The sequence below is a fragment of the Ovis aries genome, chromosome 5 (genome assembly GCF_016772045.2).
Source record: "Ovis aries strain OAR_USU_Benz2616 breed Rambouillet chromosome 5, ARS-UI_Ramb_v3.0, whole genome shotgun sequence".
In the NCBI taxonomy this organism is placed as follows: domain Eukaryota; kingdom Metazoa; phylum Chordata; class Mammalia; order Artiodactyla; family Bovidae; genus Ovis; species Ovis aries.
The window spans coordinates 9,065,379-9,090,472 of NC_056058.1; the positions used below are offsets into that span (position 1 = coordinate 9,065,379).

Here is a 25,094-nt window from a genome sequence, read left to right on the forward strand (position 1 = left end):
ACATACTTTGCAACTACATTATACAGAATAACTGTCTATAACAGTTTCTTATTGCTATTATAAAAAAAAAATCCAACTTCAGTTTCCTTAAATATATATGTATATATGCTTTTACAGTTCTAGATGTCAAAAGTTCAATTACTCTCATGGACTAATGTCGAATTCTGGGGTTGTGGTTCAATGTGGCAGAATAGGAAGAATCTACATTCACTCACCTCAAACGACAGATGCACCAAATCTCCAATTATGTATGGATCAATTTTTTTCCAAAGTAAACCTGAAAACTGTATGAACACCTTCTCCATAACAAAGGCTAATAAAGCCTCATCAAGATGGTAGGAGAAGCAGAGAAGCGGTCTCTTCAGAAACCCCACCTGTGCCATTGGTGACCCACAGGTGGGCAGGATCTCACACTTACAGGTATTTTCCTTGATGGACAATGGGGTTTATACCTGACATCGAGCATGCCAATTCTTGGGACATACACCAAAAGGTCTCAAGTCACCAAAAAGCATGGCATTGGAAATCAATGGTGCTTCTTTCCAGGAAACCCCAAAGTCAGTATGGAAGGGAAAGTCTGTTCTTACACAGCTCATGTGCAGATTCACTTACCCCAGGAGCAGCATAAAAGCAGCTTTTTTAAAAAGCACCTAGAATCCCAGGGATGGGGGAGCCTGGTGGGCTGCCATCTATGGGGTCACACAGAGTCGCACACAACTGAAGCAACTTACCAGCAACAGCAGAAGAAGAAGGCTTCTGCTTAGGGTGCAGGGGCTTATTGATATTTTCTCTGAGAACAGAGGCACTGGAAGTGATCATTTTTTGCTCTCAATCCACCTTGTTAGTGCTGTCATTAGTATGTGCCGCTATTACACAAACTCAGTCTTGCAAGTGTCCACAAGAATGCCCAAAACCATGTGTCCCCTTCCCCTCTTGAGGCCAACAAGCTTTCAAGGAACTTGCATTCTCCTTGCCACATGGAAGTGGAGGGTTTGCCCCACACCCACACTATTCCATGCCCCTGCTATGTCCAGTGGGCTTTCCTCACCTGTGGGCTCTTTCATGACCCTGTACCCTTATAACATCCCCATTGCAGCCAGTGGGCTTAACCTGATTCTCCTGCATCCCAAATGAAGCCAGAATGCTTTTCCTGCACTTTTGGCCTTTCTAGGCCCTGATGCAGCTAAACTCCTGCCCTGATCTAGAATCCCTGGCAACCTAACTGACACCAGAGAAATTGCCCCTCTTATGTGCTCATCTGCCTGCAATACAGGAGACCCTGGTTTGATTCCTGGGTCTGGAAGATTCCCTGGAGAAGGGATAGGATACCCACTCCAGTATTCTTGGGCTTCCTTTGTGGCTCATCTGGTAAAGAATCTGTCTGCAATGTGAGTGACCTGGGTTCAATCCCTGGGTTGGGAAGACTCCCTGGGGGAGGGAAAGTCTACCCACTCCAGTACTCTGGCCTGGAGAATTCCACGGACTGTACGGTCCATGAGGTCGCAAAGAGTCGGACATGATTGAGCAACTTTCACTCACTCGTGCTCATCCAGATTTCCCTGGTGGCTCAGATGGCAAAGAATTTGCCTGCAATGCAAGAGATCTATGTTTGATCCCTGGGTTGGGAAGATCCCCTGGAGAAGGGAAAGGCAGCCCATTCCTGTATTTTTTGCCTGGAGCATCCCATGGACAGAGGAGCCTGGCAGGCTACAGTCTATGGGTTCATAAAGAGTTGGGTGACTCTTTATGATTGAATGACTAACACTACTACTGCTATGCACTCATCCATGGCCCTGATTCACGTGAGCTTGCTCTATGTTCCTACCCCTCCCCCATATGTCTGGTTCACTCACACCAGACCTAGACTCCCCTACAGCACATTGTGTCCATCAGGAAAACACAATACACACAGGAGATGCCCCTTAAGCACCCAGCACTGGTGGCCAGGCAACCACTGGAGGACCCAGGACTGAAATAGTCAGAGAAACAGTTCTGAGCAGGCTACCACCCACAAGGCACAACATACAAAGTTGCCTGAAACACTTTTCCAAATCTTCCTTGAAAAAGGCCTATTCAGACGAGATCAGGCACGTTCAGGGTGGTATGGCCGTAGCTGGTGCACTGGGATGACCCAGAGAGATGGTATGGGGAGGGAAGTGGGAGGGGGGGTTCAGGATTAGGAACATGTGTACACCCATGGTGGATACATGTTGATGTATGGCAAAACCAATATAGTGCTGTAAAGTAAAATAAAGTTAAAAAAATTAAAAAAGGCCTATTTACTTGTGCTGGAGCTTTAGCCTGAGTTGCGTGTTTCGTATCCAGAGGCTACAGAGGAGCTCATGGGAGACAAAACTGGGGAATGGCAACTCAGTGCTCTCCTTTGGCCTCAATATATCTCACAGGTATCCCCCAAAAGAAGCTTATACACTCATCTGGATCTCCAGTTTTTGCAACTAGTCAAGAGGACAACTACTGTGCTTCATCAGTAGGCCAGCAGGGGTTACCATTGTGTTCTCAGAGAACTGTAAATAACTGTAATATTTAAATAACTGCTGCCTGACAATCTATCTTCCAGCTAGTCTAAAACCATGTATTGACAGTGGTCCTTCCCTTTGGCACACGGATAGGGCTTGCTTGGAACCATCTTCAACACTGGGACCAAATAGAAGTCACAGAACTGAAGGACACAATAACTGAACTGAAAAATACACTAGAGAGGCTTAACGGCAGACCAGATGACGCATAAGAACAGATCAGCAACTCAGAAACAGGGTAGTAGAACTCAGCCAAACAGGGCAGCTAAAAGGAATAGAAAAAATAAAATGAAGTCAGTTTAGGACATACCTGGAGCAACATCAATTGGAATGATATTTGCATTACAGGGATCCCAGAACAAGAAGAGAGGGAGAGAGAAAGGGACAGAAAACTTATTTAAAGGAATAGTTGCTGAAAATTATTCTAACCTAGAGATGCTGAGAGACTGTGAAACAAAAACTCAAATAGATCAAGAGCAAGACACATTATGATTAAAACAACAAAACTTAGCATAGAATTTTTTAAATATAAATTTATTTATTTTAGTTGGAGGTTAATTACTTTACAATATTGTATTGGTTTTGCCATACATCAACATGAATCCACCACAGGTATACACGTGTTCCCCATCCTGAACCCCCCCTCCCTCCTTCCTCCCTGTACCAGCCCTCTGGGTCGTCTCAGTGCACCAGCCCCAAGCATCGAACCTGGACTGGTGATTCGTTTCATAGATGATATTATATATGTTTCAATGCCATTCTCCCAAATCATCCCACTCTCTCACTCTCCCACAGAGTCCAAAAGACTGTTCTATACATCTGTGTCTCTTTTGCTGTCTCGCACAGAATTTTAAAAGCACCAAGGGAAAAACAACTTACTACATATGAGGGCACTCCTAGTATATTAACAGATTTCTCAGAAGAAATTTTGCAGGCCATAAGGGAGTGACATGATATACTTAAAGGGGTGAAAAGGAGGGGGAAAAAATCAAACTAAAAATACTCTACCCAGCAATGTTTTATTCAGAATAGCAGAGTCAAAAGAATTTTAGAGATAAGTAAAAACTTAAAGAGTTCATCATCACTAGGCAGCCCTAACAAGAAATGGTAAAGGAACTTCTTTTTTTTTTTTACTTTATTTTACTTTACAATACTGTATTGGTTTTGCCATACATTGACATGAATCCACCACGGGTGTACATGCATTCCCAAACATGAACCCCCCTCCCACCTCCCTCCCCACAACATCCCTCTGGGTCATCCCCGTGCACCAGCCTCAAGCATGCTGTATCCTGCATCGGACATAGACTGGTGATTCAATTCTTACATGATAGTATACATGTTTCAATGCCATTCTCCCAAATCATCCCACCCTCTCCCTCTCCCTCTGAGTCCAAAAGTTCGAAGCTGAAAAGAAAGATCAATATTAACAACAACAATGGCAACAAACATATGAAAATATAGATCTCAATGGTAAAAGTAAATATGTAACAAAAGTAATGGATTAATTACCAATAAGCTAGTAGGAAAGTTAAAGGATAAGCAATATAAATAACTTCAACTAAAACAATTAGTTAGAGGGGGAGGGAAAGATGGCGGAGGAATAGGACGGGAAGATCACGTTCTCCCTCACAAATTCCTCAAAAGAACATTTCAACGCCGAGCAAACTCCACAAAACAACTTCTGTAGGCTGGCAGAGGACATCAGGCAACCAGAAAAGCAGACCATTGTCTTCAAAAACAGGTAGGAAAAAATATAAAAGACGAAAAAGGAGACAAAGGAGGTGGGGAGGGAGCTCCGTCTCGAGAAGGGAAGCCCGTCCCGGGAAGGGAATTTTAAGAAGAGAGGTTTCCAAACACCAGGAAACACTCTCCCTGCCGAGTCTGTGGCGAGCCTTGGAAACACAGAGGGCAACATAACAGGAAGGAAAAATAGATAAATAATTAAAACCAACAGATTACAAGCCCACCAGTAACTCCCCCAGCGGAAAAGCAGCACAGACGCCTGCATCCGCCATTGGGAAGTGGGGGCAGGGCAGGGACGCGCGGGAGGCGCGGGCTGCAGAGCTTTGCAAGAATCGGGCAGGAACGCCCCACGCACAACCAGAACGATCTAACTTGGGCTAGCAAACCAGACTGTGGGATAGCTACCACGCGAAAAGCTCGAACATAAGACACCGCCAGGACTGAGCACAGAACAAAGGACGGAGCGGAAAAAGCTGGCTGCAGACCATTCCCCGCCGGGGACAGGCAGCCAGAGCCGTAAGGACTGGAAAGGGGCAATTGCAGACCTGGAGAGACTTTACTTACCTAACTGCAAGCAGGCTCCTTTGCTAAGACTTCTGGGGGTGCTGGACAGTCACAGTTTGCCTCACGGGGTGCGCCAGCGGTCCACCCAGAGAGCTGAGCAGCAGCGGCAGAAAAGGTGACAAGCCGCAGCGATCGCGCTCACCAAACTCCTGAGCTACTCGGACCTGGGAAGGGCACAAAGCGCAGTCCCAGCCGCATTTGTGCCTCTGAGGGCTGCCTGAGGGCCGAACCTGAGCGGCTTGGACCGGGGAAGTGCACCCAGCCTAGGGCCGGCCCCAGACGGTTTCCGGCTGAGCATCGTAGAGCCGGAGCGGTTTGTGCCCCGTGAGAAAGGACAGGTCAAGCGGGGCAGAGATACTGTGTACACACGACAGTGCTATTTGATGCAGCATCCCCCCTCCCCACAGTGCCACTGAACTAGTGAGCCTAAAAACCAGCAAACAGAAGAAGTTAAACAGAGGGAACCACCTTGGAAGTGAGCCCACACGGCCCATAACATCAGAGAAGAGCCAGATATATTTTTAATTTTTTAATATTTTTAAAATCATTCTTTTTTTTTTTTTTTGCTTTTATCTTTTTTTTTTCCCTTTTTTTTTCCAAGCTTTTTTTTAATTGTTAAGTCTTCTATTTCTCCTCTAATTTTTATCTCTATAACCTAGTATTACTATTTTAAAAAAAAAAAAAACTTTTTTTTTTTTTTAAGGCAAACACCGTATATACTCTTTGGATGGTTGTTGGTGTTTTGTTTTGTTTTTTTTTTGTTTGTTTGGTTTTTAATAATTCTTTTTTTTTTCTTGCTTTCTTCCTTTTTCCTTCTGCTTTTCTTTAATATTGTATCTTTGAAAATCCAACCTCTACTCCAGATTTTTAATCTTAGCTCTTAGGTTTTTGTTGTCAATTTTGTACATTTAAAAACCCAAACTTCACTACCCAAGTTTACCTGAGAGCGAGATTACTGGCTTGACCACTCTCTCCTCCTCTGGACTCTCCTTTTTCTCCACCAGGTGGCCTCTGTCTCTTTTCTCCCCCATCTCTTCTCTATCCAACTCTGTGAATCTATGTGTGTTCCAGACGGTAGAGAACACCTAAGGAACTGGTTACTGGCAGGATTTGTCTCTCTCCTACTCATTCCTCTCTCTTATCCTCCTGGTCACCTCTGTCTACTTCCTCCCTCTCCTCTTCCCCGTATAACTCTGTAAATACCTCTGAGCGGTCCAGACTATAGATCCCACATAAGGAAGTGACTACTGGCTAGCTTTCTCTCTCTCTTGATCTCACCACATCTCATTCCAGTTACCTCTAACTACCCCCTCCATCTTCTCTTCTCCTTGTAACTCACTGAACCTCTCTGAGTGTCCCTCAATGTGGAGAAACGTTTCATCTTTAACCTAGATGTTTTATCATCGGTGCTGTATAGATGGAGAAGTCTAGAGGCTACTGTAAAAATAAAACTGAAAACCAGAAGCAGGAAGCTTAAACCCAAAGTCTGAAAACATTAGAGAACTCTTGAATTCAGGGAACATTAAGCAATAGGAGCTCATCAAATGCCTTCATACCTACACCGAAACCAAGCTCCACCCAAGGGCCAACAAGTTCCAAAACAAGACATACCACCCAAATTCTCCAGCAACACAGGAACACTCCCCTGAGCCTCAATATACAGGCAGCTCAAAATTATCCCCAAACCTTTGATGTCTCATAACCCATTACGGGTCACTCCACTACACTCCAGAGAGAAGAAACCCAGCTCCACCCACCAAAACTCCAACACAAGCCTCCCTAACCAGGAAACCTTGACAAGACACTGATAGAACCCCACCCAAAGTGAGGAAGCTCCATAATAAAGAGAACTCCACAAATTATCAGAATATAAAAAGGCCACCCCAAACCCAGCAATATAACCAAGATGAAGAGACAGAGGAATACTCAGCAGGTAAAGGAACAGGAGAGTTGCCCACCAAACCAAACAAAAGAGGAAGAAGTAGGGAATCTACCGGAGAAGGAATTCCGAATATTGATAGTGAAAATGATCCAAAATCTTGAAATCAAAATGGAAACACAGATAAATAGCCTGGAGACAAGGATTGAGAAGATGCAAGAAAGGTTTAACAAGGACCTAGAAGAAATAAAAAGAGTCAAAATATAATGAATAACACAATAAATGAGATCAGAAACTCTCTGGAGGCAACAAATAGTAGAATAACGGAGGAAGAAGATAGGATTAGTGAAATAGAAGATAGAATGGTAGAAATAAATGAATCAGAGAGGAAACAAGAAAAACGAATTAAAAGAAACGAGGACAATCTCAGAGACCTCCAGGACAATATGAAACGCTCCAACATTCGAATTATAGGAGTCCCAGAAGAAGAAGACAGAAAGAAAGATCATGAGAAAATCCTTGAGGAGATAATAGTTGAAAACTTCCCTAAAATGGGGAAGGAAATAATCACCCAAGTCCAAGAAACACAGAGAGTCCCAAATAGGATAAACCCAAGGCGAAACACCCCAAGACACATATTAATCAAATTAACAAAGATCAAACACAAAGAACAAATATTAAAAGCAGCAAGGGAAAGACAACAAATAACACACAAGGGGATTCCCATAAGGATAACAGCTGATCTGTCAATAGAAACTCTTCAGGCCAGGAGGGAATGGCAAGACATACTTAAAGTGATGAAAGACAATAACCTACAGCCCAGATTACTGTACCCAGCAAGGATCTCATTCAAATACGAAGGAGAAATCAAAAGCTTTACAGACAAGCAAAAGCTGAGAGAATTCAGCACCACCAAACCAGCTCTCCAACAAATTCTAAAGGATATCCTCTAGACAGGAAACACGAAAGGGTGTATAAACCCGAACCCAAAACAATAAAGTAAATGGCAACGGATCATACTTATCAATAATTACCTTAAACGTAAATGGGTTGAACGCCCCAACCAAAAGACAAAGACTGGCCGAATGGATACAAAACAAGACCCCTCTATATGCTGCTTACAAGAGACCCACCTCAAAACAAGGGACACATACAGACTGAAAGTGAAGGGCTGGAAAAGATATACCACGAATAGAGACCAAAAGAAAGCAGGAGTGGCAATACTCATATCCGATAAAATAGACTTTAAAACAAAGGCTGTGAAAAGAGACAAAGAAGGCCACTACATAATGATCAAAGGAACAATCCAAGAAGAAGATATAACAATTATAAATATATATGCACCCAATATAGGAGCACCACAATATGTAAGACAAATGCTAACAAGTATGAAAGGGAAATCAACAATAACACAATAATAGTGGGAGACTTTAATACCCCACTCACACCTATGGACAGATCAACTAAACAGAAAATTAACAAAGAAACGCAAACTTTAAATGATACATTAGATCAGTTAGACCTAATTGATATCTATAGGACATTTCACCCCAAAACAACGAATTTCACCTTTTTTCAAGTGCTCATGGAACCTTCTCCATGATAGATCACATCCTGGGCCATAAATCTAAACTTGATAAATTCAAGAAAATCGAAATCATTCCAAGCATCTTTTCTGACCATAATGCATTAAGATTAGATCTCAATTACAGGAGAAAAACTATTAAAAATTCCAACATATGGAGGTTGAACAACACACTTCTGAATAACCAACAAATCACAGAAGAAATCAAAAAGAAATCAAAATATGCATAGAAACTAATGAAATGAAAACACAACAACCCAAAACCTGTGGGACACTATAAAAGCAGTGCTAAGAGGAAAGTTCATAGCAATACAGGCATACCTCAAGAAACAAGAAAAAGTCAAATAAATAACCTAACTCTACAACTAAAGCAACTAGAAAAGGAAGAGTTGGAGAACCCCAGAGTTAGTAGAAGGAAAGAAATCTTAAAAATTAGGGCAGAAATAAATGCAAAAGAAACAAAGAGACCATAGCAAAAATCAACAAAGCCAAAAGCTGGTTCTTTGAAAGGATAAATAAAATTGACAAACCATTAGCCAGACTCATCAAGAAGCAAGAGAGAAAAATCAAATCAATAAAATTAGAAATGAAAATGGAGAGATCACAACAGACAACACAGAAATACAAAGGATTATAAGAGACTACTATCAGCAGTTGTATGCCAATAAAATGGACAATGTGGAAGAAATGGACAAATTCTTAGAAAAGTACAATTTTCCAAAACTGAACCAGGAAGAAATAGAAAATCTTAACAGACCCATCACAAGCACGGAAATTGATACTGTAATCAGAAATCTTCCAGCAAACAAAAGCCCAGGTCCAGATGGCTTCACAGCTGAATTCTACCAAAAATTTCGAGAAGAGCTAACACCTATCCTCCTCAAACTCTTCCAGAAAATTGCAGAGGAAGGTAAACTTCCAAACTCATTCTATGAGGCCACCATCACCCTAATACCAAAACCTGACAAAGATGTCACAAAAAGAAAACTACAGGCCAATATCTCTGATGAACATAGATGCAAAAATCCTCAACAAAATTCTAGCAATCAGAATCCAACAACACATTACAAAGATCATACACCATGACCAAGTGGGCTTTATCCCAGGGATGCAAGGATTCTTCAATATCTGCAAATCAATCAATGTAATTCACCACATTAACAAATTGAAAAATAAAAACCATATGATTATCTCAATAGATGCAGAGAAGGCCTTTGACAAAATTCAACATCCATTTATGATAAAAACTCTCCAGAAAGCAGGAATAGAAGGAACATACCTCAACATAATAAAAGCTATCTATGACAAACCCACAGCAAACATTATCCTCAATGGTGAAAAATTGAAAGCATTTCCCTAAAGTCAGGAACAAGACAAGGGTGTCCACTTTCACCGCTACTATTCAACATAGTTCTGGAAGTTTTGGCCACAGCAATCAGAACAGAAAAAGAAATAAAAGGAATCCAAATTGGAAAAGAAGAAGTAAAACTCTCACTGTTTGCAGATGACATGATCCTCTACATGGAAAACCCTAAAGACTCCACCAGAAAATTACTAGAGCTAATCAATGAATATAGTAAAGTTGCAGGATATAAAATCAACACACAGAAATCCCTTGCATTCCTATACACGAATAATGAGAAAGTAGAAAAAGAAATTAAGGAAACAATTCCATTCACCATTGCAACGAAAAGAATAAAATACTTAGGAATATATCTACCTAAAGAAACTAAAGACCTATATATAGAAAACTATAAAACACTGATGAAAGAAATCAAAGAGGACACTAATAGATGGAGAAATATACCATGTTCATGGATCGGAAGAATCAATATAGTGAAAATGAGTATACTACCCAAAGCAATTTACAAATTCAATGCAATCCCTATCAAGCTACCAGCCACATTCTTCACAGAACTAGAACAAATAATTTCAAGATTTGTATGGAAATACAAAAACCTCGAATAGCCAAAGCAATCTTGAGAAAGAAGAATGGAACTGGAGGAATCAACTTGCCTGACTTCAGGCTCTACTACAAAGCCACAGTCATCAAGACAGTATGGTACTGGCACAAAGACAGACATATAGATCAATGGAACAAAATAGAAAGCCCAGAGATAAATCCACACACATATGGACACCTTATCTTTTGACAAAGGAGGCAAGAATATACAATGGAGTAAAGACAATCTCTTTAACAAGTGGTGCTGGGAAAACTGGTCAACCACTTGTAAAAGAATGAAACTAGATCACTTTCTAACACCGTACACAAAAATAAACTCAAAATGGATTAAAGATCTAAATGTAAGATCAGAAACTATAAAACTCCTAGAGGAGAACATAGGCAAAACACTCTCAGACATAAATCACAGCAGGATCCTCTATGATCCACCTCCCAGAATTCTGGAAATAAAAGCAAAAATAAACAAATGGGATCTAATTAAAATTAAAAGCTTCTGTACAACAAAGGAAACTATAAGCAAGGTGAAAAGACAGCCTTCTGAATGGGAGAAAATAATAGCAAATGAAGCAACTGACAAACAACTAATCTCAAAAATATACAAGCAACTTATGCAGCTCAAGTCCAGAAAAATAAACGACCCAATCAAAAAATGGGCCAAAGAACTAAATAGACATTTCTCCAAAGAAGACATACGGATGGCTAACAAACACATGAAAAGATGCTCAACATCACTCATTATTAGAGAAATGCAAATCAAAACCACCATGAGGTACCACTTCACACCAGTCAGAATGGCTGCGATCCAAAAATCTGCAAGCAATAAATGCTGGAGAGGGTGTGGAGAAAAGGGAACCCTCCTACACTGTTGGTGGGAATGCAAACTAGTACAGCCACTATGGAGAACAGTGTGGAGATTCCTTAAAAATTGCAAATAGAACTACCTTATGACCCAGCAATCCCACTTCTGGGCATACACACCGAGGAAACCAGAATTGAAAGAGACACATGTACCCCAATGGTCATCGCAGCACTGTTTATAATAGCCAGGACATGGAAACAACCTAGATGTCCATCAGCAGATGAATGGATAAGAAAGCTGTGGTACATATACACAATGGAGTATTACTCAGCCGTTAAAAAGAATTCATTTGAATCAGTTCTGATGAGATGGATGAAACTGGAGCCGATTATACAGAGTGAAGTAAGCCAGAAAGAAAAACACCAATACAGTATACTAACACATATATATGGAATTTAGGAAGATGGCAATGACGACCCTGTATGCAAGACAGGGAAAGAGACACAGATGTGTATAACGGACTTTTGGACTCAGAGGGAGAGGGAGAGGGTGGGATGATTTGGGAGAATGACATTCTAACATGTATACTATCATGTGAATTGAATCGCCAGTCTGTGTCTGACGCGGGATGCAGCATGCTTGGGGCTGGTGCATGGGGATGACCCAGAAAGATGTTATGGGGAGGGAGGTGGGAGGGGGGTTCATGTTTGGGAATGCATGTAAGAATTAAAGATTTTAAAATTTAAAAAATAAAAAACTAAAATTAAAAAAAAAATAAAAAAAAAATAAAACAATTAGTTAAAAAACATACAAAATAAGAAATGCAAAGTGTGACATTGAAAACATACAACATGGGAACAATTGAAAATATAGAGTTTTAGGAAAGCATTCAAACTTAGACTGTTAGCAACATAAAATAGACTATTATAATGATAGGTTGATTTAAGTAAGCCTGATATAAAAAGGGCACATGATTTAAATAGTTTTCTAAAAGAATAAACAGAAGGAAACAGTGACAGAAAATGATGTTTGAACATCACTATTTCTTAGAGAAATACAAATCAAAATCACAATGAGATGTCACCTCAGATGTGTTAGAATCTACCACTACTGCTACTAGAGGAGGTACCCTTTCCCTTCTCTTGGGGATCTTCCCAACCCAGGATCAAACCCAGCTCCCCGGCATTGCAGGCAGATTCTTTACCAGCTGAGCCACCAGGGAAGCCTTGTGTTAGAGTAGCTACTATCAAAAAGACAAGAAATCACAAGTACGGATGAGGATGTGGAGCAAAGGAGACCCTCATACTCTGTTTTGAGGAATTCATCGTATATATATAAGTGCTGCTGCTGCTGCTAAGTCGCTTCAGTTGTGTCCGACTCTGTGCGACCCCAGACGGCAGCCCACCAGGCTCCCCCGTCCCTGGGATTCTCCAGGCAAGAACACTGGAGTGGGGTTGCCATTTCCTTCTCCAACACATGAAAGTGAAAAGTGAAAGTGAAGTCACTGAGTCGTGTCCAACTCTCAGCAACCCCATGGACTGCAACCTACCAGGCTCCTCCATCCATGGGATTTTCCAGGCAAGAGTACTGGAGTGGGGTGCCATTGCCTATGGATATCACTCAAAAAAAAAAATGTAAGTAGACCCACATAGTCCACTTTGAGGATTTTATCGGAAGAAAATAAAAATGTATTTGAAAAGATGTATACATCCCTATGTTCACTGCAACTTTATTTAACATAGACAAGATATGGAAGCTACTTATCTATCAATACATTAATGGATAAAAAATAAATGAGATACACACAGTGGAATACTACATGTACTCACACAAGGAAATACTACTCAGCTATGAAAAAGGAGCTGTTGCATTTGAGACAACATGGATGGACCTCGTTAGTATTATGCCATATGAAATGCCAGGCCGAGAAAGACAAATACTGTATGGTTTCACTTATATGATTGCACTTATATATGGAATTTAAAAAAACAAACAAAAAACTCGTAGATACAGAGAAAATCTTGTTGGTTATCAGAGGATGTGAACTGGAGTGGGTGAACAAAATGGGTGAAGGGGGTCAACTGTAATGTGAGAGATGTTATTCTGGGGGTTCTTTCCCATGGATTTTAGATGTTTAGCAGCATCATTTCAGACATCTAACATTCAAAGGAAAAACATTTCTAGTTGAGAACTACTGGTCTAGTTTGAAAACTAGAAGTATCCTGACAGATTTACAATCAAGACCCATCACATACTCAGATAAAAACATTGTCCAGTTCACTAAAGACCTTCAAGCCCCATTTCTGCAGGGAAGACTAAAGTTCTTAAAATGTACTTTCTCATAGATGACATGATTGTAAACACTCAATCAAACAATTCATACTCAGTACTAAGCTCAGGTTTTAGTAAAAAAAAATAAATATATCTCTTATCATTAACAAATGTTTTAAAATGAACTAAAATGACATCTCTGAACTACAGATGTAAGTATAAAATCCCTCATGTGGAATGAAGACAATGCACGTAGTGCCCAAGCTTTATTACCAAAAGAGCTCAGTTCCTACCAACACACACTCAGTTGAAAGAATAGAAGTATTTATAGGATTCAGGGCCTGTGCCTCCACCACAGATCAGTGATTTGAAGATGCAAGAGACCTGATCCAGACAGGTTCCTCAGTCTTAGATTTGGAGAAAACTCTAACTCAGAGTTGAGATAAGGCGCTAGGAGATTTAGAGATCTGAAAGGGAGGCTGCTTCATGGAGAAGGAGTGAAAAACAGAGAACAGAATTGGAGTCACTTGACTTCTACCCTGCTCTCTTGTGAATTGAGAATCATTAAGGAAATATTCCTTCCTTCCTTCCTTCCTTAACAGTTTTCCACAGGGGAATTATGAGGTTTAGAGCTTGAAATAACAGAGAGAAACATGCTTAATGAGCAGATATAGGGAGTTACAAATATATCCAAATTTGCAGTCTCTCAGCATGTGTAACCTGGGGCTGGAAGGGCCCTTTTTCCCCTCTGTTTAGAGTCCTAATTCTGGTTGGAGGCTGTAGCTTCACTCATTGCTGTTTTGTCTCCCTCACCAACCATCCAAGGGAGAATTCAGATGCCCCTGTTGGAGACGATCCTCTCAGAGTCCCCATCCAGGTGAGTCAAACAACCCAGCTGACTACACATAAGGTCGGAGCGAATGGAAGCCAATTCAACTCAAGCCAGAGGCAATAGATTACTGTATCTATTTATTTGCTTGACAAATTAATTAATGTATCTATTATAGTAGTTACATAGTATTTACAGTGCAGCAATGCTATTTACACCTTTGACCATATTTCCCATTCTTTATCATGAAATTGCTATTATGTCAATGCTAGAAAAAGATGTTGAGATTGTTAAATTCACACTGGTTCCTATCAGGGGTGATTTTCCCCCTGGGGACACATGGAACAATATTCTGGGACATTTCTGGCTGTCAACCTGGAGAAGGGTGGATGGAGACCATGGATGCTGTAAACATCTTTCAACCTACAAGACAGAGCATAGAAGAGAATGATCTGGTCCAGAAAATTAATAGCCCTGAGACTGAGTATCCCTGGGGTAAAGCATATCAGTCAGGCAGTGTGTGTGTTCAGTTGTGTCTGACTCCTTTGCGACTTCATGGACTGTAGCCTGCCAAGCTCCTCTGTCCATGTTGTCATTTCCTTCTCCAGGGGATCAGCCCAGGGATCAAAGCCATATCTCTGGTGTCTTCTGCTTTGGCCAGTGGATTCTTTACAATCTAGCACCACCTGGGAAGCCCAAAGAATATCTGTACTTTGATATTTATAGCTGTCTTTGAGTTGTTCTTTAATCTTATAATACTTTATGTTAATGCTAGCAAAATTAGAGTACTGCCTTTGCTACCACTTTATAATATCATATATGAAACGAGTCCCCAGTCCAGGTTCAGCGCATGATGCTGGATGCTTGGGGCTGGTGCACTGAGACGACCCAGAGGGATGGTACAGGGAGGGAAGAGGGAGGGGGGTTCAGGATGGGGAACATGTGTATACCTGTGGCAGATTCATGTTGATATATGGCAAAACCAATACAATATCACAAAGTAAAAAAAAAAAAAAAAAAGCTTTCACATTCCAAAATAAATAAATAAATAATAAAAATAAAATAACATTAATACATTTTTAAAAAAGAGTTCCAACCTCAACCATCATAATAGTTCTTAATCCCAGTCTTTTCCCCAGGCTGATAGGTAAAGATGTTTCATGTTTTCTTCAAATATTGCTCAGTTGCAGTAAGATTTACATATATCTATCACCATTTGGTTTTTTTAATATAAATTTATTTATTTTAACTGGAGGTTAATTATTTTAGGATATTATATTGGTTTTGCCATACATCAACATTTGGTTTTATTATTATCATTATATGCCCATATAGTATTTACCTATTTCTCTATAGTTTTCAATGTTTCAAAATATTTTCACATCATTGTTTCTCAATGGAATTTTGGAGGTTGTATGTAATACTCATGTATTTTTGTGTGATGTCTGAGAGTGGGCCAATTTTACATTCTTCCAGACAGAGTGCCATTTATGCCAGGTTTTATTTAACAACCCAGTCATTTCCCACTAAACTGAAATATAATCTAGCCATATGCATTGAGACTTAATTTTGTATGATCTCTTCTATCAGTTGATCACATTAAATGATAGAAAGCTTTTTTTTTTGCATCCTTGCTAGTAATAACATCGTTTTATATTTATTGTTAAACATGTCCCTTTCTTTGTTGCTACCTTTTATCTTTTTGTGGTTAGATATGTTTTGTTAAATAGCAATCATACTACTCTATCTTGTGAGGGACATTCTTTTATATTCCAACTATTGCCTCTTCCTCATTGAAATTCATTTATGTTTATATAGATGAAAAGTATAACATTTGATACTGCTTCTTCAGCTTTTCAAAATGTATATTTTTATATTTTTCATTCCCACGTCTTTGCCATTTTACACTTTAATGAGAGACCCATGTTGATGTGGTTAAACATTTTATTCTATATGTTTTATTTCAGAGGCCATAAATTTTGATTAAATGTCATTTAATGTAATTGTTTGGAGAAGGCAATGGGCACCCCACTCCAGTACTCTTGCCTGGGAAATCCCATGGACGGAGGAGCCTGGTAGGCTACAGTCCATGGGGTCGCTAAGAGTGGTACACGACTGAGCGACTTCGCTTTCACTTTTCACTTTCATGCATTGGAGAAGGAAATGGCAACCCACTCCAGTGTTCTTGCCTGGAGAATCCCAGGGACAGAGGAGCCTGGTGGGCTGCCATCTATGGGGTCACACAGAGTTGGGCACAACTGACGCAACTTAGCAGCAGCAGCAGCAGCAATGTAATTGTTTGACTCCATTATGATTAAGTCTTTGTAGATTTGTAGGTCTCTATACATTTTTTATTCCAAGTTATCCAATTTGTTGGCATATGACCATTTATAGTAGTCTTTTGTGATCCTTTATATTTCTTGGGTACTATTACTAAAAGTGGGGATGGTCTGGCTGCTCACTACTTAAAACCTGATTAAGAAGTCAGGTTGGTGGAAAGGAAATTTTGCTTTGTTTCAGATGCTGGCAACTGTGGTGCAGGGAGGAGTGCAGACTTCTGTCCAAAGGCAGATTCCCCCTCACTGAGAATCAGTGGGCAAGAGTTTATAGGCAGAGGGAGGGGACTACATGTAGAAAAAGCACAGCTATCTCTGACAGTTAACTTGAATGTATGCAGGGGTCTGACCAGTGTCATCTTGCTTAAGAACAGTTAATCTTCATTTCCAGGGTCAGTCTGTTCCCATGTCCTTGAAGCCAGTTCTTGGAATTGTGGCAGCTTTTATGTCGTGGCTACAGTCTGGTCCTCAGGTAGTTAACTTCTTTCACCTGATGAAGGTTTCAGTATTTCTAAGACAACTCACAGGGTATAGCTCAGAATATTATCTATAAATCTTGAGAAGGAACTAAAGATCCTTGACTGATTGTGCTTAAAGACTAAACTACTATGATTGAGTCTGTTGGGCTGGTTTCCTTTGTTTCTGCGTTTTCTCACTGCTCTAGGTTCTTCTCCAGTTGAAGTTTTTCTACACACAGAAGACAGGTGGAACACGAGGTGAAGGTGAAGACCATAAGGTTCTCCTCCATTTCAGTATCACTTGTAACATCTCCTCTTTCAGTTCTGATGTCATTTATTTGAGTCCTTGCCATTCTGTCTGCTGGGTACACACTTACACACATACCTTTGCATCTCCCTCCTATTCTTACTAGAGGTTATGATTCACGTGTCGCCATGGTTGCCAGTCTTACCCAAAGCACAGGAAAAATAGAATGCTGTACTCTTTCCTTTGTGCTTGCTTTCTTTCTCATCATACCACTTGTCCCCATCAGAAGTGATAGATAATCTTATGTTTGCATATATATTTTTTGATCAGTGAACTGTAGGGAGTGTTGCTTTTCAACATCTTATATTCATAGCCTAGGCAGTGGAGAAAATATGGTCATACTACAATTTACATTCCTGAAATAGATGGGTTTCCCACTAAAACTGTAAAATTCATCCTGCCCTCCTAGGGAAAAATCTGATTGGGAAAGCAATTTCATGTCAGAAAACACATGTATACCTGTGGCGGATTCATGTTGATGTATGGCAAAACCAATACAATATTGTAAAGTAATTAACCTCCAATTAAAATAAATAAATTTATATTTAAAAAATAATAAATGGCACAGGGGGATTCATTAAAGAAAATCAGATCCATACAACAAATATAAAAAAATAATTTATTGACTATAAAGTATACATTATATAATTTAGAATATGTGAATAATGCAAGTTTGTGTGAATATTGGGGCTTCCCTGGTGACTCAGCAGTAAAGAATCTGCCTGAAATTCAGAAATCGCAGGAATCATAGGTTTGATCCATGAATTGGGAAGATCCCCTGGAGAAGGGCATGGAACCCACTCGAGTATCCTTGCCTGGAGAATTCCATGGACAGGGGAGCCTGGCAGGCTATAGTCCATAGTGTTACAAAGAGTCAGACACAACTGAAGAAACTTAGCACACACCCCCGCACATATTTGTATTAGTCATGTTATTTACTTCTTTCCTAGAAGTTACTTCCATCATATGCAACCAGGCAATGATACATGGATTTCAGGATTTCTTCTTCTGAGATTTTCAGAGGAACCAGAAGTGCAGCCTCTCATATTTGGGCTTTTCTTATCCATGTACCTGATCACTGTGTTTGGAAACCTGCTCATTATCTTAGCCGTCAGTTCAGACCCCGACCTCCACACCCCCATGTACTTCTTCCTCTCCAACCTGTCCTTTGTAGACATCTGTTTCACCTCTACCACCATCCCAAAGATGCTGTGGAACATCCAAACCCAGAATAAAGGCATAACCTATGAAGGCTGCATCACACAGATTTATTTTTTCACACTCTCTGCAGTGTTGGACATTTTTCTCCTGACCGTGATGGCCTATGACCGCTTTGTGGCCATCTGCCACCCCCTGCACTACACAATCATCATGAACCCCCGGCTCTGTGCACTGCTGGTTCTAATGTCCTGGATCATATGTCTCCTGAATTCCTTGTTACAAAGCTTAATGGTATTGCGACTATCCTTCTGCACAAACTTGAAAATCCCCCACTTTTTTTGTGAACTCAATCAGATGATCCAACTTGCCTGTTCTGACACCTTTCTTAATAACATGGTGATGTATTTTGCAGCTGTCCTGATGGGTGGCGGTCCTTTCACTGGTGTCCTTTACTCTTACTCAAAGATAGTTTCTTGCATATGTGGAATCTCATCAGCTCAGGGGAAGTATAAAGCATTCTCTACCTGTGCCTCTCACCTCTCAGTTGTCTCCTTATTTTATTGTACAATGCTAGGGGTGTACCTTAGCTCTGCTGGTACCCACAGCTCACACTCAAGTGCAACAGCCTCGGTGATGTACACTGTGGTCACACCCATGGTGAACCCCTTCATCTACAGTCTGAGAAATAAAGACATAAAGAGGGCTCTGCAAGCATTCTTTGTGAAGCAGACTACAAATGATCCATTGTCAAAGTACTGAGGAAATGCACATGATAGCAGAAGACAAAGCCCCAGAGTCAGAAATTTTGATTATTTAATCAGATTGTTAAAGTAATATTTTTCTCTAGTTCCTAATTTTTGTATTTCTTTGACCTCAACTTCATAATAAAGTTTAAATAACTGACTTTATCAACCTTTCTGCTCTCTCTGATATCCAACAGCTTTGCTCATTGTTGTTTTCATGTTTTCCCAAATGTATTTCCAACCATGGCTCAGAAATATTTGGAAATCCCCATTTACCTAGTGAAACAACATTTTAGAATATTTCAAATTATATACATCTTATTAAATACTTTTTCTTTTGTTTTACTACTGGAATTGTCATGCATTATAGTACTCTGATGGATAAAGATACAACTGATGATGAAAGCAATTTATATAACTTAATAATAGAGGAAAATCTGAGATCATTCTTTGCCTTTTTATCTAACATTTCTTTCTGTATCTCTACCTTAACTGCTCCTACTTACAATGTAGATTTTAACAGAGTAATGTGTTAAAGCTGGTCACTTTGTATTATTCTCCTCATTAGAATTCTGATACTCTTTTCTTATTTTTTTTCTTTTTCTTAATTCAGTGTCCAAAATGTTAACTTTAGTCCCTGGCAAAGTTATTATCAAGTACATTTCTTCAAGAGGAGTCTTTATTACAAGATAAACTTTAATAAATATTGACCTAATATGATCTTAGATTCATAGATGACCTTAAAAAAGATGAAGATTTTTAAATCATATACTGAGTTACTTTGCAAAATATTTCTTTTTCATATTGTACATTTATTCATTAGAATATGGACATTTTTGGTGTTGGTTGGTTGTTAGTTGTGTCCAAATCTTTTGTGACCCCATGGACACAGCCTGCCAGGCTCCTCTATCCTTGAGATTTCTCAGGCAAGAATGCTGGAGTGGGTTGCCATTTCCTTCTCCAGGGGATCTTCCCAATCTATGTCTCCTGTTTGGCAGGTACATTCTTCACCACTGAGCCACTTGGGAAGCCCAGAATATGGAGAACTGTTGTCCACAGAATAGGGCTTTTATATATGGGTGGAAATTTGATTGGCACTTTTATAGTTTTATTGATGTATCATCTTTCACCACTTCAAAACGTTTAATGCTGCCTATAGTATGACTCCTATTGCTATAAAGGAAATATGTCCCCTCTCATACACATTTTTATAGATGGGGAAACAGTAGAAACAGTGTCAGACTTTATTTTGGGGGGCTCCAAAATCACTGCAGATGGTGACTGCAGCCATGAAATTAAAAGACGCTTACTCCTTGGAAGAAAAGTTATGACCAACTAGATAGTATATTCAAAAGCAGAGACATTACTTTGCTGACTAAGGTCCGTCTAGTCAAGGCTATGGTTTTTCCTGTGGTCATGTATGGATGTGAGAGTTGGACTGGGAAGAAGGCTGAGCACCGAAGAATTGATGCTTTTGAACTGTGGTGTTGGAGAAGACTGTTGAGAGTCCCTTGGACTGCAAGGAAATCCAACCAGTCCATTCTGAAGGAGATCAACCCTGGGATTTCTTTGGAAGGAATGATGCTAAAGCTGAAACTCCAGTACTTTGGCCACCTCATGCAAAGAGTTGACTCATTGGAAAAGACTCTGATGCTGGGAGGGATTGAGGGAGGGAGGAGAAGGGGACAACAGAGGATGAGATGGCTGGATGGCATCACGGACTCGATGGACGTGAGTTTGAGTGAACTCTGGGTGTTGGTAATGGACAGGGAGGCCTGGCGTGCTGCGATTCATGGGGTTGCAAAGAGTCGGACACGACTGAGTGACTGAACTGAACTGAACTGAACTGAAAGTGATGGTGGATGAGCATTATCAATGTCACCAATTATGTTTCCATTATGCACAGAAATCTTTTCATGTTTATTTTCAAAAAGTGACTCAGGAAAGCATGGATTCCTATCAATTCACATGAATCAAGAGCACTAGCATTCCCACACACACATGCATGTCCTTTCAACTGCTTCTGGTGACCATAAGCACTTTATAATAGAGTCATCTGAAATAACAGAATAATCAAGAATACTGGCTTCAAAGACCAGTATTTGAAAAATGCCAAAATAATCAGCAGATTATTGTCTTCATTCTTACTTCTGTTCCCTTTGCTAATTGTATCAGTTAGCTATTGCTGCATAACCAGCTATCCTAAGAGCAAATTATATAGAATAATTTCTTTCTTACCAAATGATAATATATGATGTGATATATATTACACATATATAATCAGAGTTCCACTGCTCTCTTCTTGAGTATAATAGTGAGCTAGGAGAATTTACATCTGTTTCTAAGGTTTGTTAATAATACGTGTGGTCAGGTTGCACTTCTTCCTACAATCAGTTTATCATGTTTTATACCTAGGTTCATCTTTATTTTAGAAAAAAAAGTATCAAAAGTGAATTTAATTTATCTATATCATTCCTGTATCTATATGTGACCATTTGTTTCTTCCCAGGAGGAAGAGATACCTATCACTGCCCAGTCTGAATCACCTACTAGTCCTCTAGATACTACTCTGATGCATTCATTGTTACATTTTCCCTTCTGTAAAATGTATTGGACTTTAATTTAAGTATGACACAATATACATGATACATAATTAAAATGTACAATTCAATAAATAAAAGGAGCCATACCAAAATTACAGCACCTACTTCATGTTTCCATTTGTATAAAAAATTCAAGAAAGTGCACAACAAATTTTAGTTTTCTTTGTGATTCTTAAAAATATAACATTTCTGAGCCACAATTTTCTTATTTCTAAATGTCATGTAGTATTGTAAACATAACATCAGGCCAATATTACATGAAATAAATGAAATGTGCAGGCATATTTTCTCAGATCCAAACGAAATATTTGAAAGAAAGTTGTGTTCATGTATATGTAAATTCATTTATATAAATTTTTATTGTAAGTAAACATACTCACACATGTTTGTACACAAAAACAGACTCCTGATCTCATATTTTATCTTTAAAGGAAACTTGGAGAGGATTAAAATGTAAAAAGTAAATCTAAAAATTAACATGAAATTGAGGAGTGTAGAAATTTACACAAAAATTTAAAGTAAATGGTATAAACACATTTAAATGATTAATGACTTTCTTTACTTAATGTCTCAAAGATGAGAAATCCAAATCACATTTACATTTGTACATGAGAAATATTCTGCTGGTTAAAGAGACTGAATATCTCCAAAGTAATTTTTAATTTCTTCTTCTGCTTAAGATGGGGGTCACAACATTAAATGCCTTTACAGGGGAAGCTAAATGAATGAACTGAGACACTTAATATCAATTTCCTGAGCAAATTTTATTAGTTAAATGTTTATATTCAATTCCCAATGTTTATTTTAAATACCATACTAGTGATAGAAAGCAAACACATGTATATATCTTTTCTTATGCTTGGTAAATGTCTTTATTTTTTTAATTTTTATTGGGGCAGAGTCACTCCACAATGTTGAGTTAATTTCTGCTGTACAACGAACCCCAACCTTAAACTTATACAGCGAAGTGAATCAACCATATGTATATGTACATCCAAGGAACTCTACTCACTGCTCTTAAATGGTGACTTAAATGGGAAGGAAACACATGTATGCTCTTGTAATTCTAGCGTCAGAAGCCTGAAATGGGTCTCGTTGGGCTGAAATCAAGAGGTTTGAGAAATGTAGCTAAAATGGCAGAAAAACATGACCTTGAGTTCATCTCCTCCCATGGCAAAGCCAAAACTGTAATTCACAGAGCAGCCTTTGATGAGAACTATCTATGAGAAGACTAGCCAAAATGATCTCCATGACTAAAGATATAAAGAAGGAAACACGGCACAATGAGTAAGGAGGGAGGAATGCAATATATACCCAAGATCTCATTTCCAGGGAGGTGACTCACAAAGGAAGATAAACACAACTTCAGAGGTTCTCTGCAAGAGTGCTGGGTCTGAGCCCCACAACAGGCTCTTTAGACCAAGAGTCCTACACTGGAAAGACAAGTCTTCAAAACATCTGGCATTGGGGTCCAGTGGGGCTTGCATATGGGAGAGTAAGAGGGCTACAGAATAAAGACTTCCCTCTTAAAGAGTACATGAAAAATCTCAGTTGCTCTGAATGAGACAGCTCAGAGACAGTTATTTGAGAAAATACCAGGTCAGACCCACATGCTTAACTTGATGAGCTTCTCAGATAGTCAAGAAACACTTGGGACTGCCCCTGAGGACATAGACACCAGCAACAGTCATACTGGGGACCTCATTCTAACATGAGGACACTGCTGCTGGCAAACACCATTTTGGAGCCCTCTCTCTAGCATTCTAGCACAACAGTCTTACCTATCCACCAGTGGACCAGACCAGTCAGCTTCAGCCTCAGATCCAGCCACCCCAGGATTTGGTTCTGCTATCTAGTAGGCCTCACCGACCCCAATAATCCCTGGGTTTTAAAGCCAACAGAACTGTTTGTGTGCTGTTTTCCTAGGAACTCTGCACAACCACACTTGCCAGGATCCAGACCTCCACACCAGCAGCTTGGTATTAGCCCTGGAACCACACAATCAGTCTTGCTGGAACCAGACCATGGTGTGTGTGTGTGTGTGTGTGTGTGTGTGTGTGTGTGTGTGTGTGTGTTTCTGATTAATTGTGTGTAAACACAAAAGACCCTAAGGCAATAGCTAAGGCAATCTTGAGAAAGAAGAAGAAAGTTGGAGGTAACATGCACTTTGATTTCAAACACTACAAAGTCACATAATCAAAACAGTATGGTTCTGGCTCAAAACAGACATATTGATCAATGGAACAGAATACAGGGTCCAGAAATTAACTCACATTGGTATGGATAGCTAGTCTATGGCAAAGGAGACAAAATGTACAACAAGGAAAAGAAAGCATTGTCACTAATGGTATTGGAAAGTTAGACAGATAAATGCAAAAGAATGAAATTGGACTACTGAGAAAGCAGACCATGTACAAAAATGAACTCAAAATGGAGATCTGAAAGTATAAAACTTCTAGAAGACATGGGCTGTATGCTCTTTGAATCTTGTCTGAGCAATATTTTTTTATCTATCTTCTTGGCAAGGCAAATGAAATAAAAAATAAACAAATTTGCACAGTGAAGAAAACTTTCGAGAAAATGAAGAGGTGTCCTACTGTGTGTGTGTGTTTCTGATTAGTTGTGCTTGACTCTGCGACCCTATGAATTGATTGTAGCCCAGAAGGCTCCTCTGTCCATGGGATTTCCTGGCAAGAATACTGGAGTAGGTTGCCATTTCCTCCTGCAGGAGATCTTCTCAACACAGGGATTGAACCTGCATCTCCTGCATTGCAAGTGGGTTCTTTACTGCTGAGCCACTAGATGAGAGAAGATAATTGCAAATGATATATCTGAAGAAGGGTGGATAGCCAAAATATAGAAAGATCTCATATAACTTAACATTAAAAAAAAAATTAAAAATGGGCAGAAAGCCTGAATTGGCAGTTTTCCAAAGACACACACTGAGGCCAACAAGCATATGAGAATATGTTCAATATCAGTGTATGTGTGCTAAGTAGTTTCAGTCGTGTTTGACTCTTTGTGGCCCCAGGGGCTGTGGCCCACCAGGCTCCTCTGTCCATGGGATTCTCCAGACAAAAATACTGGAGTGGGTTGCCATGCCCTCCTCCAGGGGATCTTCCCAACCCAGAGATCAAACCTAGGTCTGTTACATCTCCTGCCTTGGCAGGCAGATTCTTTACACCTAGTGCAACCTGGGAAGTCGATATCAGTAATCACTAGGAAAATACAGATCAAAACCACAATCAGATACCACTTGACACCTATCAGAATGGCCACTTTCAAAGAGATAAGAAATAAGTGTTTTGAGGAT

General features: G+C 39.8%; 1 protein-coding gene and 1 long non-coding RNA gene across 2 annotated transcripts in view; both read left to right on the forward strand.

The window, feature by feature from the left end:
- LOC132659866 (uncharacterized) overlaps nucleotides 1–8,860 on the forward strand; it is a 995,695-nt gene extending 986,835 nt beyond the window's left edge. Inside the window, exon 3 of the long non-coding RNA XR_009600808.1 lies at nucleotides 7,939–8,860. This is a non-coding gene — a long non-coding RNA (uncharacterized LOC132659866). The remainder of the gene's footprint in view (nucleotides 1–7,938) is intronic.
- A 9,350-nt stretch (nucleotides 8,861–18,210) lies between these two features.
- On the forward strand, nucleotides 18,211–19,194 carry LOC101116053 (olfactory receptor-like protein OLF4). Its single transcript, XM_004009238.3, has one exon. The coding sequence runs from the start codon at nucleotides 18,241–18,243 to the stop codon at nucleotides 19,192–19,194; it is 954 nt and encodes a 317-aa protein (XP_004009287.3). The 5' UTR covers nucleotides 18,211–18,240.
- The last annotated feature ends 5,900 nt before the right edge of the window (nucleotides 19,195–25,094 follow it).

Coding starts and splice junctions, on each gene's coding strand:
- LOC101116053 (XM_004009238.3), top strand. CDS start 18,241: ATGCAACCAGGCAATGATACATGGATTTCAGGATTTCTTCTTCTGAGA.